Source organism: Branchiostoma belcheri, unplaced genomic scaffold, assembly GCF_001625305.1.
Source record: "Branchiostoma belcheri isolate BF01 breed outbred unplaced genomic scaffold, Haploidv18h27 scaffold71, whole genome shotgun sequence".
In the NCBI taxonomy this organism is placed as follows: Eukaryota; Metazoa; Chordata; class Leptocardii; order Amphioxiformes; family Branchiostomatidae; genus Branchiostoma; species Branchiostoma belcheri.
In genome coordinates, this window is record NW_017804365.1 from 799196 (window position 1) to 811287 (window position 12092).

Genomic DNA, 12092 nt, shown 5'->3' on the forward strand with positions numbered 1-12092 from the left:
TCCCATAGCTCTCTCCCGGTCCACTCCTTTAAGTCTGTAATCCATGACCGCGGCCGTGCGCCTTTTACACCTTCAACTTGATAAGACTTCGCTCAGGGTACGAAATAAATTTTGGCAAATGAGTAAGTTTATGACAAAATCCGTACAATAGGCATTGTGGGATATTAGTATTCATTTTCCTATATTCTTTTACAAAATTTACGGCATGCAGTATTATAGCAGCTTCTTACGATGTACGATTTGGCCCAAACTTCCCTTGGAACCGATGAAAATTAGTGTGCGCAGATGCCATCCATAATCAAGTCATCTTGAAATGTTATGAAAGTTCAATACAAGTAGTACTAGTACCAGAACCAAACAGACAATTACTAATACTAGTGGCCTATGTACATGTACATTTACTAAGGATTGTAGCAACACAATGACGAAATTGGCCTCTTACTAGCTTGTAACCCAACATTAACAGTAACCTGGGCCATCTTCCATATTAACTGTCAGCTTTCTTTTCTCTTCCTATGCTACAATAACAGATGGGGCAGTAAAACTACATAGTACCTGTACAAAGACAAACTGACCCGCATATACTGAACCTCTGACTGTCTAATAGATGCTGATACTGTAAGTTACAAGAACATTTTTTCCTATCCTTAGCTCAAAGCACTGCATAATTATTACCTTCGCCAAGAAGGTTATGTTTTCAGTAGCGTTTGTCCGTCTGTCCGTTTGTCTGTGAACAGCAAATCTCAAGAAGCCTATTATGCATTGTCATGAAACTTGGTAGGTGGGTAGGTCTTGATGAGATGTAGAAATGATTAGATTCTGGGCCCCCTGGCGGCTTTTGTTGGTACTGCAGCAGAAATTCCGGTTTTGATATCTCTCGATCTGGACATGCTAGGGTCACAAATTTTGGTTGGTAGATAGCTCATTGGGTAGGGAAGAAGTGACATGAGTTTGGGCCGCCTAGCAGCTTGTTCTGGAACTGCAGGAGCATTTGTTGAAAAATTTTCGAAGGATGATAACTCAAGAATCGGTTGACGGATTGTCTTGATTTTTGGTATGTAGGTATCCTGAAACTTAGTATGTACAAATTCTGTTGTAGATTTTTGTCCAGTCCCGTCGCTAGCACCAAACAGGTTAGTAAGCTGGTAGGTCCTGAGAAATATTCTACCCCCAGGGTTGCCTGAGTACGTCCGCAAAACGTACTGCACGTTGGCAGAATGGAAGAAGGTTAACATCTCGTCAGTAGTTTTCAAATGTTATGTCGAAAAGGATATCGTCTGCAACAGACAAAATTCTGATGCAACGTTGACCAAACATCCAAACAAAACTGTGAAAAATCAGTGATAGCGTAGTGATACCGCTACTGTACAGCTATACACGTATTCTGTGTACGAATTCTGTTGTAGATTATTCTCCAGTCCCATCGCTAGCACCAAATAGATTAGTAGTAGGCTGGTACGTCCTGAAATAGGTCCTAGTGCTATGTGACTTGGTGTCACGGTGCCGCTAATGTACAGCTATACATGTATCCTGAAACTTTTCATCTATGTACAAATTCTGTTGTAGATTTTTGTCCAGTCCCGTCGCTTGCACCAAACAGGTTAGTAAGCTGGTAGGCCCTGAGAGGTATCCTACCTCCAGGGTTACCTGCAGGCCCCAGTGCCACGTAACTGGGTACCGTGGTACCACTACTGTACAGCTATACATGTATGCTAAGCCTTTTTATCTATGTACAAATTCTGTTGTAGATTTTTGTCCAGTCCCATCACTAGCACCAAACAGGTTAGTAGGCTGGTAGGTCCTGAGAGGTATCCTACCCCCAGGATTACCTGACACACGTAGGCCCCAGTGCGATGTGACTAGATATCTTAATGCCACTACATGCAACCATGGGTCCTGAGCCTTTTCATCTATGTTCAAATTCTGTTGTAGATCTTTGTCCACTCCCATCGCTAGCACCAAACAGGTTAGTAGGCTGTTATGTCCTGAGAGGTATCCTACCCCCAGGATTACCTGTAAGCCCCAGTGACTAGGTACTGCAGTGCCACTACATACAACTACACATTGGTCCTGAAACTTCATCTATGTACAAATTCTGTTGTAGATTTTTGTCCACTCCCATCGCTTGCACCAAACAGGTTAGTAGGCTGGTATGTCCTGAGAGGTATCCTACCCCCAGGGTTACCTGCAGGCCCCAGTGCCACGTGACTGGGTACCGTGGTACCACTACCATACAGCCTACTTGCAGGCTGGTGCAGTGAAGGTACCGTAGGTGAACCTATGGGGGTAATGGTGGACAGGTTAGGGGCATGAAGGGGAGGGAGGGGCTGGAAAGGGTTGACGGTGGGCACGGCGGGGTCCAGTCCAGTTTTGGCGGGCGTGCTGGTGTAGGGCTGGCGGGACGCGGCATAGCTCGAGGCGGACAGGGAGGCCCTCGTCCAGTCGTCCTTGAAGATGTGGATGGTCAGTACGGTCACCAGGTTGGACAGACGGTTGGAGACATGGGCCAACACCATCTGTGGGAAAAATTTCTTACATCAGTAGCTTTACTTCAGAGTGTTTGTCTTTCATTAGGTAGGTAGTGAGTTTGTTCCCCGTCAGAGTCATACCAAAGACTTTAAAAATGGTTCATACTGCAGCTTGAGTGTTTGAACATTTGGGCTTACACTTTAGCCCAATACTGCTTTCCTTCTGTTTGCAGCACTCAGCATTTCAGGGAGAGTATGGGAGACAGAAAAACACACAATCCTTGCTGTACTGATTGCACAACTGTGTGGCCCAAGGGCTACAGAAGCAAAGACGAGTGCTGTTCTATGCAGGAAGGAACTTCAAGTGGCTATCATGCAAAAACGGCTACTAGTATTTTCACTGACAAGTACATTCTCTTGGATCCCGCTTGCATGACAAGGATTTGATTGTACATGTAAGAAGTTAGACTAGATGGTACTTGTTGTAGTCAGCCATGCAAACTAGAATCTGTAAAAGGTATAATGGCTTACCTGCTCATTCGCATCTCTTCTGATCCTAACATGAAGTGAGCCAGCCTGAAAGGGAACAATGCACAGTTTTGAAAAAAGTACACTCATCTTTCATTCCCATGGGAACAACAAACATGAACATAACCATAAGATCTTACATATAGGACATGAAAAATGTATCATACTGTACATGTATATGTTGTGATATTAAGTACTCACCAAAGTCCCAAAGGAGACAGTCCAGAAATGTTCATTTCTGAATTCCAACACCCCGTCCAGAGTTGATGCCTTGAAGACAGAGAGAAACAATGTACTAGTAAGTTAAAATTTCATTTTCCAACCAGTCTGTATTCTTCACCACCAAATGTTCTGCAAACTAGAAAAAAGGAGATGTGTGTGGAACCCACCTCTCTCAGACACTTGTCTAGTTGTCCTATTATGTGAGACGGTGTGGTCTGAAAAAAAAAAGCATACATTCTCATGTAATACTAGTCATTGAAGTTCGAGTAGAGAGTGGGGTTTAACTACATGTACGTTAATTGGTGAATACAGGAATACTTCCATGACAGGGGTCCGAGGCACATGTAGTGGATGGTAAAAAAGGGACGAAAGGATTTTGAGGGTTTAGAATTGCATTGAATCTTTCTCATTATTTGCTGTGAAATGGTGGAAAATTGGTGGTGTTTTTGGGGTGAAAATTGAATTTGGGCACGAGTCTTACTTTTGGATATTCTTCTGTTTTGAAAGTGATGTGTTACATGTGGGTCTTTCTAATTTTTTTTATATACGTGTCTTTCTATACGTATAGGTTTTCTCCTTTCAAGAATATAATTTTTTTTGGTGTCCAAACTATATATGTGATTGGTTAAATTCCAAGTGAAAATTTTTTGGATTAGGTTTGATGAGAAAATCCTTTTTTATCCTAAAGACTTACTAAAATTTGAGAGTTTAAAGAAAGTGAAATTCTAAAATTCAGTTTTTTGCTTCAGAATTATTTCCTGAAAGAGATGGTTGCTGGTCTTGGGGGTGTGCAGAATCAAACTGAGACCCAAAATAAACTGGTGTGAACATTTGGCTCTATGATTTCACCGGGGTGGGGGGGTGGGGGGTGGGGGGGGCATCTGTGGTACTATTGTTTACTGTGTCTGTCATTAACCTTCAGCCTCCTAAGGTAGCTGTTTGGCACCAAATTTGCATTGTTTATGGTGTATTGAGGCAGCAGTGAGAAGGTTAAAGAAAGGCTCCGCTTACCTGTAGAAGAATCCTGCCACTGTACACAGACATGGGGAACATGGTGCCGATAGTCATGATGGCTATGGAGATGGCTGCAAATGTATCTGCTCGGAAGTAATTGCTAGAGGAGAAACAAAAATAATAACTTACTTGAACCTGGAAGAAGAGCAAGAAAATCAGAATGTTGCTAAAAATACTTTATGTTTACATTCACAGAAGGAAAATATATTATTTTGCTCTTTTTCTTTTCTTCTTCTCTAAGAAAATAAGGCCAATGACCTGGACCAGATGGCTGTCACCATGGTAACTGGTGATGTAGCAGACATCCTAGTGATGTTGTATTACATTATGTAGCAAGTTGGAGGGGCTGGTCACTACATATGAATGTGTTTGGGTAAGAATACTAGTAAACAGAGCAGTAGTTTGTTAGGCTAGGCCATGTGAATTTGAACATATTCATTTTCTTTGAAAATGTTACTTTTCCAAGTGTTTTTGTTGTTGTTGTTGTTGTTGTTGGGAAGACAGTGCCTTACTTGATCTCTATGAGCATGTCTGTGATGAAGAGAGCCAGGGCGCCTGCCACAGCGATGAGAGGCAGAGGGTTGATCCGGGGTAGTAACAAGCTGCTCAGTCCGGGGACAACGCTGCACAAACTAAAAACGATGACAAGTTAGTACAAAAACGTACAAACTCTTTTCCACAAAGTCTTTCCCGTGGTATTAGAAACCTTACAATACACTGCTTGACCCAAGAAACAAGAAAGTTTGTATCAAATACCAATAGAACATAAGTTCTTCACAGTTAATAGATCCAATTTTCTTTCCAAAATGCTAAAAGCTGTAGCCAATGGACCTGTACACTGTCCTGAAGAGACACCTAGTGATGAGTTATGGTACTGCAGTCATGCAGCTACACTGTACTGACATGACCAGACCACTGGGAATGACGTTTGATGCAACAGACCTTCACCTTTCCGATAATAATAATAGCAGATAAGCCACAGACCACAGAGTTTGCAGCAATGAAATCACTAATACTCTTCTCTAAAGAGGAACACAGACCTACAAAATGTATATGTAGATCTACAAATTTCAGACTAAATATCATATTTACCTTCTGCTCATGTCTGCAACATGCTCCTGTAGCCAGCTGGAGCTAGAGGCTGCAGTAAAATGCAAAAAACAACCAAAGATCACATACATGTAGGGAAATATTACTGTTCTTAAATAGTTGCTACAATAGCATAGAAAATCTTTGCACAATTGTTGCATTAGTCCACAGCAAGTAAATTTTATGGATGACATCCTCTGCAGACTCCAAATCTAATGCGATTGGGCGAAAATAAAACAAGGCGGGACAAAAAAAACATCTTTAAACTTTGATATAATAAACCTTGTTAAACAAGAAGTGATACAAAATGTACCTATATTGTGCTAAGTTTACTGCCAACTAGTATTACATGTACAACATCCATTTCTCAACTTTTCAATCAATGTACAAATGGTTTTGATTCAGTGAGAACATCACATATAGACAGCCACCATCACATATAAAAGGAAACTGGAAATACAAAACTGCATCAAAGTAAAAGGCAAAACATCAAATCAGAGCCTTGTCTTGTCTCCTCTCTTTATATCTATCTGCCATCCATGTTCTGGCATGGCAATTTACAGACATCTTTGCCCATTTTCGGTAATGTTGACCACTGTCAGAGGGCAACAAAATTTCTTGTTTTTATTCTTCCAAAATCAGGCAAAAATTAATGCGCGCACTGATGTCATCCATAAAAATTATTTGCTATGGCCTTACAGTTCTTCACTGGTATTGGGTTTCTGGTAAGTTATTCACAGTACCGGTATATATAAGTAGCATACATATTACATATTCACTTATAATTATGGCTTACTAGTAGTACTACTCACCCTCTGAAACATGCTGGAATGCCTTGTTGCTGACAAAGTAGGTTGACACAAAGTGGACTGCAAAGCCAAAAGCAGTACCGACCAACAGTCTTCCACTGCAAGTTTAACAATATGTTAAAGTTTGGACTGTAATTTCCAACCCAAGAAATTGGAATTAACAATCCATCCACTGTTTCTGTGAGCTGTGGATCATAGGTCAAAGAAAGTCTGTTGCGAACTTGTGCTCCCCAACTTTGTTGAGGGATACATGTAGTTACAATACCCTGATGTAGATGGCCTCTTTACCTAGTATGATCCACTGTTCATTTGTGTCATTTGCATAACGTTAAGTCACAGAAGTACTGGATTGCTCATTCCTTGACAAAGACTGGAGTTGTGCAGTGGAAAATTTGGGTCCAATGTATTATGTTGGAAATACTAGTAACAGTTTAAACTTGTTTCATTATGACTTCTACCGGCACAAATATGTTAAAGATATGTTTACACTTTACGTGTTGACTGAACTTGTAATGGACACTCAGGCAATAGCTAAAAAATACAGTGAAAATGATTTATGAAATATGTCAGGTAATATTTCTTGTGATTTTTTATTTGTGATTTAAGACTTTCAATACACAATAAATAAATGAGAATGTAAGATGAAACTTACGTATGGACATCATGATGGTGTAGGAGCCTCTCAATACTGCAATAGTTAACAGCAAAAAGAACAGATGTAAATACATGTAGTTTTAATAACATATTCCTATTCCAAAATTGGTAACTAACTAATATTCCTATTCCAAAATTGGTAACTGATGTTCACTATTACAAGTGCCATTTTTTAAAATACAATACCTTTCTTTCACCACAAACAGTTGTGCCAGCTGAGCCAATGTTGTGCTGGTAAATACGGCAAGGACCTCGAATCTTTCATATCTAAAGAGAAAAGGACATAAGTAATTCAATCAAGTGAAACATACAGAGACTACATGTCATAAATACATCTGAAATCTTCCCAAGTTTGCCTCCTTCTGTTGCATCAGCTATTGCAATATCTCCCAAAAATATGCTTACTAAGCTAAAACTACCACAAAGATACAACCTCCTGGTTACAGCCTTAGTTATATTCTTTAAGGCAGCTCAATTTGAGATGTGTTGTCAGTACTTCAAATTAAGGTAGACAGCAGACCATACTGCGTCTGTGAGAAAGCACAGATTTTTCAGTTTTCTTTGGATGTTTGGTCAATGTTGTATCAGAATCTTGTCTATTAGAGACATCTTTCCCGACACAACATTTGAAAACTATATATTACGCAGGGTGCTATTATTAAACATATGAATACAACCTTAAACAAGACGTTCTGTCAAAGTGCCATGCAGAATACAATACAATGCAGATTTTGTACAGGTGCAGTACATTCTGCTGATGTGCTAGATAGCTGCAACTCACCCAAATGAAAATGCAGGAGTTGGCTTCTGTATGGAAACCCAGATGCTGACCAAACATGTGACCAAGCTGTAGATTTAACAATAGACATGAATCGATTACAAAGTATCATTACTTCCATTGTTTGCAAAGCCAAACATGGGAGATAACAATACATGATAGCAGTATAAAAAAAGTCTCAAATGTACATGTAGCAATCAATCAATTATACAATAGTTATGATTTCTAATCTTAATAATATTAATGTAATAAAATACTTTCTTGGTTGTTATGTTGCCTTAGTAAAAGTACACTACTTTTCAAAAATATTTGCAGTGTTAATTAAGTAACGTTATGTATATGTGTAGTACTGGTAACACACAACTCACCACAGAATGTCAAACACAGTCAGGTAAGTATATGCCAGCAGGGCTGAAAAGAAAAATAAAATCTGCATCAATGATCCATTGATTTCCAACTTATTTACTCTAAATCTATTAATAGACATTGCAATCATTCTTTCTTCCCTCACATGATACAAATAAAAATTCTTCATCATTGCATGTAAGAATATGATATTATTTGACAATCGAATGACAAATGTTTAATTGTTAAAATTCCAGGTGGGACCAGCAGTGGTCAAAAACTGCCAAGTGCATTCTTCAAAGTAGCATCATTTAAGACAGCAGATAACTTCCATCTTTAAATCGAAATTGGTGCTACTAGCATCCTTTCTTTCAGATCCACAATCAATCCACAATAGATAGCATTAAACAACATCTGGAGTTAAGAGTTCAAGGGTTGGGTGTAACAAGTCGCTCGGTGTAATGAAGGTAGCTGCCTCCGTGCCGCGTGCCTGCGACAGATACAATTTAAATTCTTTTGTGACTTGAAAGGCAAAGAAACTGTAGTGTATTTAAAATCTGTCTGGTGAAGGTAGTTTTAAATGTTGCCTGCACCATTGCAGGAATGTAAAAAGAAAAATGATTTCAAGCCCTGATTTGTTTATACTCTCTCAGAATACTTATAAAACATCAGTTCTGCAGTATATACTATGCAAAATACAAGAAGAAACAGAATGTCCTGTGTACTAACCCATGCTCCTTGTGGTCCTACACCATACAAACAACACCAGGGTACACAGTACATTCAGCACTGCTATAAACATCACCCTTCTGGCCTGGAAAAGATTGTACAATCTTAAATCAGTTTGAACTTGACTTGTAAATTGTAACAATTCAAATGCTATTCTGTAATGTATGATTATGAAGGACATTTTATGCACAAAACAAAAACAAAAAGACATTAAACAACAGCAAAATACACCAAAAGGGAACATACACTGTCATCAGAAATTGGTCTGGCTACAAAAAGGTAGTTCCGTTATTACTATATATATTATTAAATAATGATTAACAGGAATATCTCATTCATTTTTATTGTCTAATTTCCTGAAGCTGAAAGAAGGAGTTGACACCATTTGACACATTCATACCATCTCCTAAGACAATAGATGTACATTGTTATTACAACTTATTACAATAATGCAGAGATTCGTGCATTAAATAACTGGAGTTAGAGTACTACATGTAGTATCCCAAGTTACACAATTAGATATTTCCTATTCTCTTTGTTTTTTTGGATGTTAATTTGGTTAAAAGCTTACCCTCCTCTCTGCCAACACTCTGCCCACTTCTCTGGCAGCTCTGGTCAGAAGTCCTGCCTGAGACTTGAAAGGGTGGAAGTTTTCCTACAAAATAGTGTAGAAACATGTAAGATTCTCTGATGCTAGTCAACTAATGACCATCAACAATAACCTCTGTAGCAGGCTTGTAGAACTGGGGGTTTGGTGGTCTTCGGCGGTTTTCTAATCAGCCCAGTTCTAAAAACAGGGGTAAAAAACAGGGGGAGTTCAACCAGGCCGGCTATGTTGTCTACATTGCATTGCAATCAGAAAGTAGCACATAAAAATTCCCAAAGTCGCCCAGTTTTTGGCATGCTACTACATGTAGTATGGAGGCTACATCAACAAGGTGTTACCATAACTTTGACCGGGGACCAACATCGATTGCCAGTGTTGACGTCACACAAAGAAGCCATGTGATGACAAGCCTCACTGGGTCAGTCTACTGAGGAAGACCAGAGTGACTGGTCGAAAGCTCTAGGTGAAAAAATTTACCTTGTGTTGGATTTAAACATACAACATTTTCTGTTAAATGTCGACAACAGTGCAAAATTTTCCACTATTGACAGCAAAATTATTAATTTTCAATTAAAAAATATCTTACCATTGAGAGTGAATCGGTCCCCAAATGAACTCGATTCCATAATGCTGAAAAACAATGATAAGTTGATATGAAAATACATGTATGTGCTACAGAACATGTAGACTATAATATTTATAATTCATAGTCCTGTAGACCTTATAATTTATAACCTTATCATCCATAATATACATCTCACGGGTTTTTTCAATAAACAATCTGTGACAAAAATATTAAAAATTACCTTCATGAGCATGTGGTGCAGATCAATGTAACATGCAGAAAATGTTCATGTGTGACTGTTAGTGTTAGTATATTCAAGGACGTTCAACACAGTGAGACTAATGTTTCTATATTTTGTTTTACAGACCTCTGTATCTGAAAATATACTCAGACTATCCCTCAAGGTCGAAATACTTGTGTTGAACGTCCTTGGTATATTATTTAGCATCTGCTTAGCCGTGGACGACTCTGTAACCCTTTTTGCATGATAATGCCGGGTACCCGGCATTATCATGCAAAAAGGGTTACAGAGTCGTCCACGGCTAGCATCTGCTGTGTGTTTCTATTTGGTACAATTTGTATTTTCAAATTTGTACTAGTAATTTTACTGTTTCACTATTTCTTAAGACAATACCAAAATACCGTATCTGTGACACTAAGTTTGTTTCTGTGTGGAAGGCAACAAAAATATGATTCAAATATCATTCTAAAGAAGAGTGAGACGCTATATAAAATTCATAAATTTTGACAGACGGTGTCTCTCATAGACTTACCAGATCCCTTATCCGGCACTACGTCAGGAAGAGTTTTGTCCGCATTTTCGGCCGGAATGTTGACAGAAACCGCCCCCTGTGCCCCCGAAGATGTCCCTGTCGCCCTGTTGTACATTCTGGTTGTCCGGAAACACAAGTTTTTGATGGAATTTTCCTCAAAATGACGCGTGTAACTTCTTACGTGAAGCAAAGGAAGCCATTTTGTGTCAAAAGTCAATGGACTTCCTCATTGCAAAATGGGTGGTAACTTGTCACTCGAAAACTATTCTTACGTAAATAACTGAATCAAGCTTATAATAAGAATAGTTGCGACTAGGCTAGATATAATAACAGTTATATATCAATATTTAGCTACACAATGTTGTTACATTTGATCAAATTTCTAAACATAAGTTAATGTCTTACATGTTGCAGCATAGTGGTACATTCCAGTTTGCCCTTGCAATTTGCCTGAGGCTATTGACAGGATCGTCCTGTCAACAGCAGGAAATACTGCACTGCTGACAGGATCGTCCTGTCAATAGCAGAAAATACTGCACTGCTGACAGGACGATCCTGTCAATAGCAGAAAATATTGCACTGCTGACAGGACGATCCTGTCAATAACAGGAAATACTGCATTGCTGACAGGATCGTCCTGTCAGCAGTGCCATTTTTGACACTGTTGACAGGATCGTCCTGTCAGCAGTGCCATTTTTGGCACTATTGACAGGATTTTTTAAATCTTCCATTTTGGGCTCTATTGACATGATTTCTTCTTTGTTTTCATTTTTTTAACCAGTCAGAAGGCATATGCTACTGTACTGCAGATTAGGCGTTTCACGATGGCGGCTATCATCACGTTAACAGTTATCAATACAGAGTACTACAGCAGATATATGTCAAAACTAGACATGTTCAAAATATAAATACAAGCGAATTTCATGCATAAGCTGTCTGAAATACGAAGGCGGTTACATAAGATGAAGACAATAAAAAAGACAAAAAGAAGTTGATCTCTATCCATTATTTATTCTTTCAACAACTTCGAAATCAAATGGAACAAATCCAGGAAAGTACCGCTGGTGTGGCCGGTTCAGCTAGCCGGCCCGCTAACAACAACAGCCCCCTGGCGCGCGTATCCAGCTGGCCACCGAATTTTACCGGCCCCACTGGGCCCCACTCTGCCACAGTACCGGCAAAGGCACGCTGCAGGGCCTGGCACGCTGGTTAGTGTTACTGGGGGCGGGTTGTTGTGTTGCTGTTAGCACGCCTGACGGTTAACCCTGGGTGCCCCAGAGTCCGGCGTTTATTTGGCGATAGATTTCGGGAGAAACCGTATTTGTCCGCTACCATTATCCACCCAAACCCTTTGTCCACGCGAAGCCCTCTATACGCCTCATGCGCGAGGAGATAATTAGACCCAGTGTGCCAAGTAGGTCTGCCGGGAGTATGGCTTCCCGTGACTTTACTTAGGAGATAGACACTCACGCGCGGGGTGGCACCCAGGCTAGCCCGACGGGTACCCGCCG

General features: G+C 39.8%; 1 protein-coding gene across 3 annotated transcripts; it reads right to left on the reverse strand.

The window, feature by feature from the left end:
- Nucleotides 1–1335: 1335 nt before the first annotated feature.
- On the reverse strand, nucleotides 1336–10838 carry LOC109484950 (zinc transporter 6-like). Of its 3 annotated transcripts, XM_019788324.1 has the most exons (18): nucleotides 10582–10838; nucleotides 9830–9873; nucleotides 9208–9291; nucleotides 8637–8721; nucleotides 7931–7973; nucleotides 7566–7631; nucleotides 6971–7051; nucleotides 6783–6818; nucleotides 6134–6228; nucleotides 5325–5373; nucleotides 4745–4864; nucleotides 4230–4332; nucleotides 3386–3433; nucleotides 3198–3266; nucleotides 3000–3044; nucleotides 2186–2516; nucleotides 1731–1829; nucleotides 1526–1548 (listed from the first exon to the last, which is right to left on the reverse strand). In XM_019788324.1, the coding sequence occupies exons 1-18, from the start codon at nucleotides 10694–10696 to the stop codon at nucleotides 1541–1543; spliced, it is 1521 nt and encodes a 506-aa protein (XP_019643883.1). In that variant the 5' UTR covers nucleotides 10697–10838; the 3' UTR covers nucleotides 1526–1540. The 3 variants fall into 3 exon arrangements, with proteins under 3 accessions (XP_019643881.1, XP_019643883.1, XP_019643882.1); XM_019788322.1 differs by lacking the exon at nucleotides 1731–1829 and having other exon boundaries at nucleotides 1336–1730; nucleotides 2087–2516; nucleotides 10582–10837; XM_019788323.1 differs by lacking the exon at nucleotides 1526–1548 and having other exon boundaries at nucleotides 1723–2516; nucleotides 10582–10836.
- Between the last annotated feature and the right edge of the window lie 1254 nt (nucleotides 10839–12092).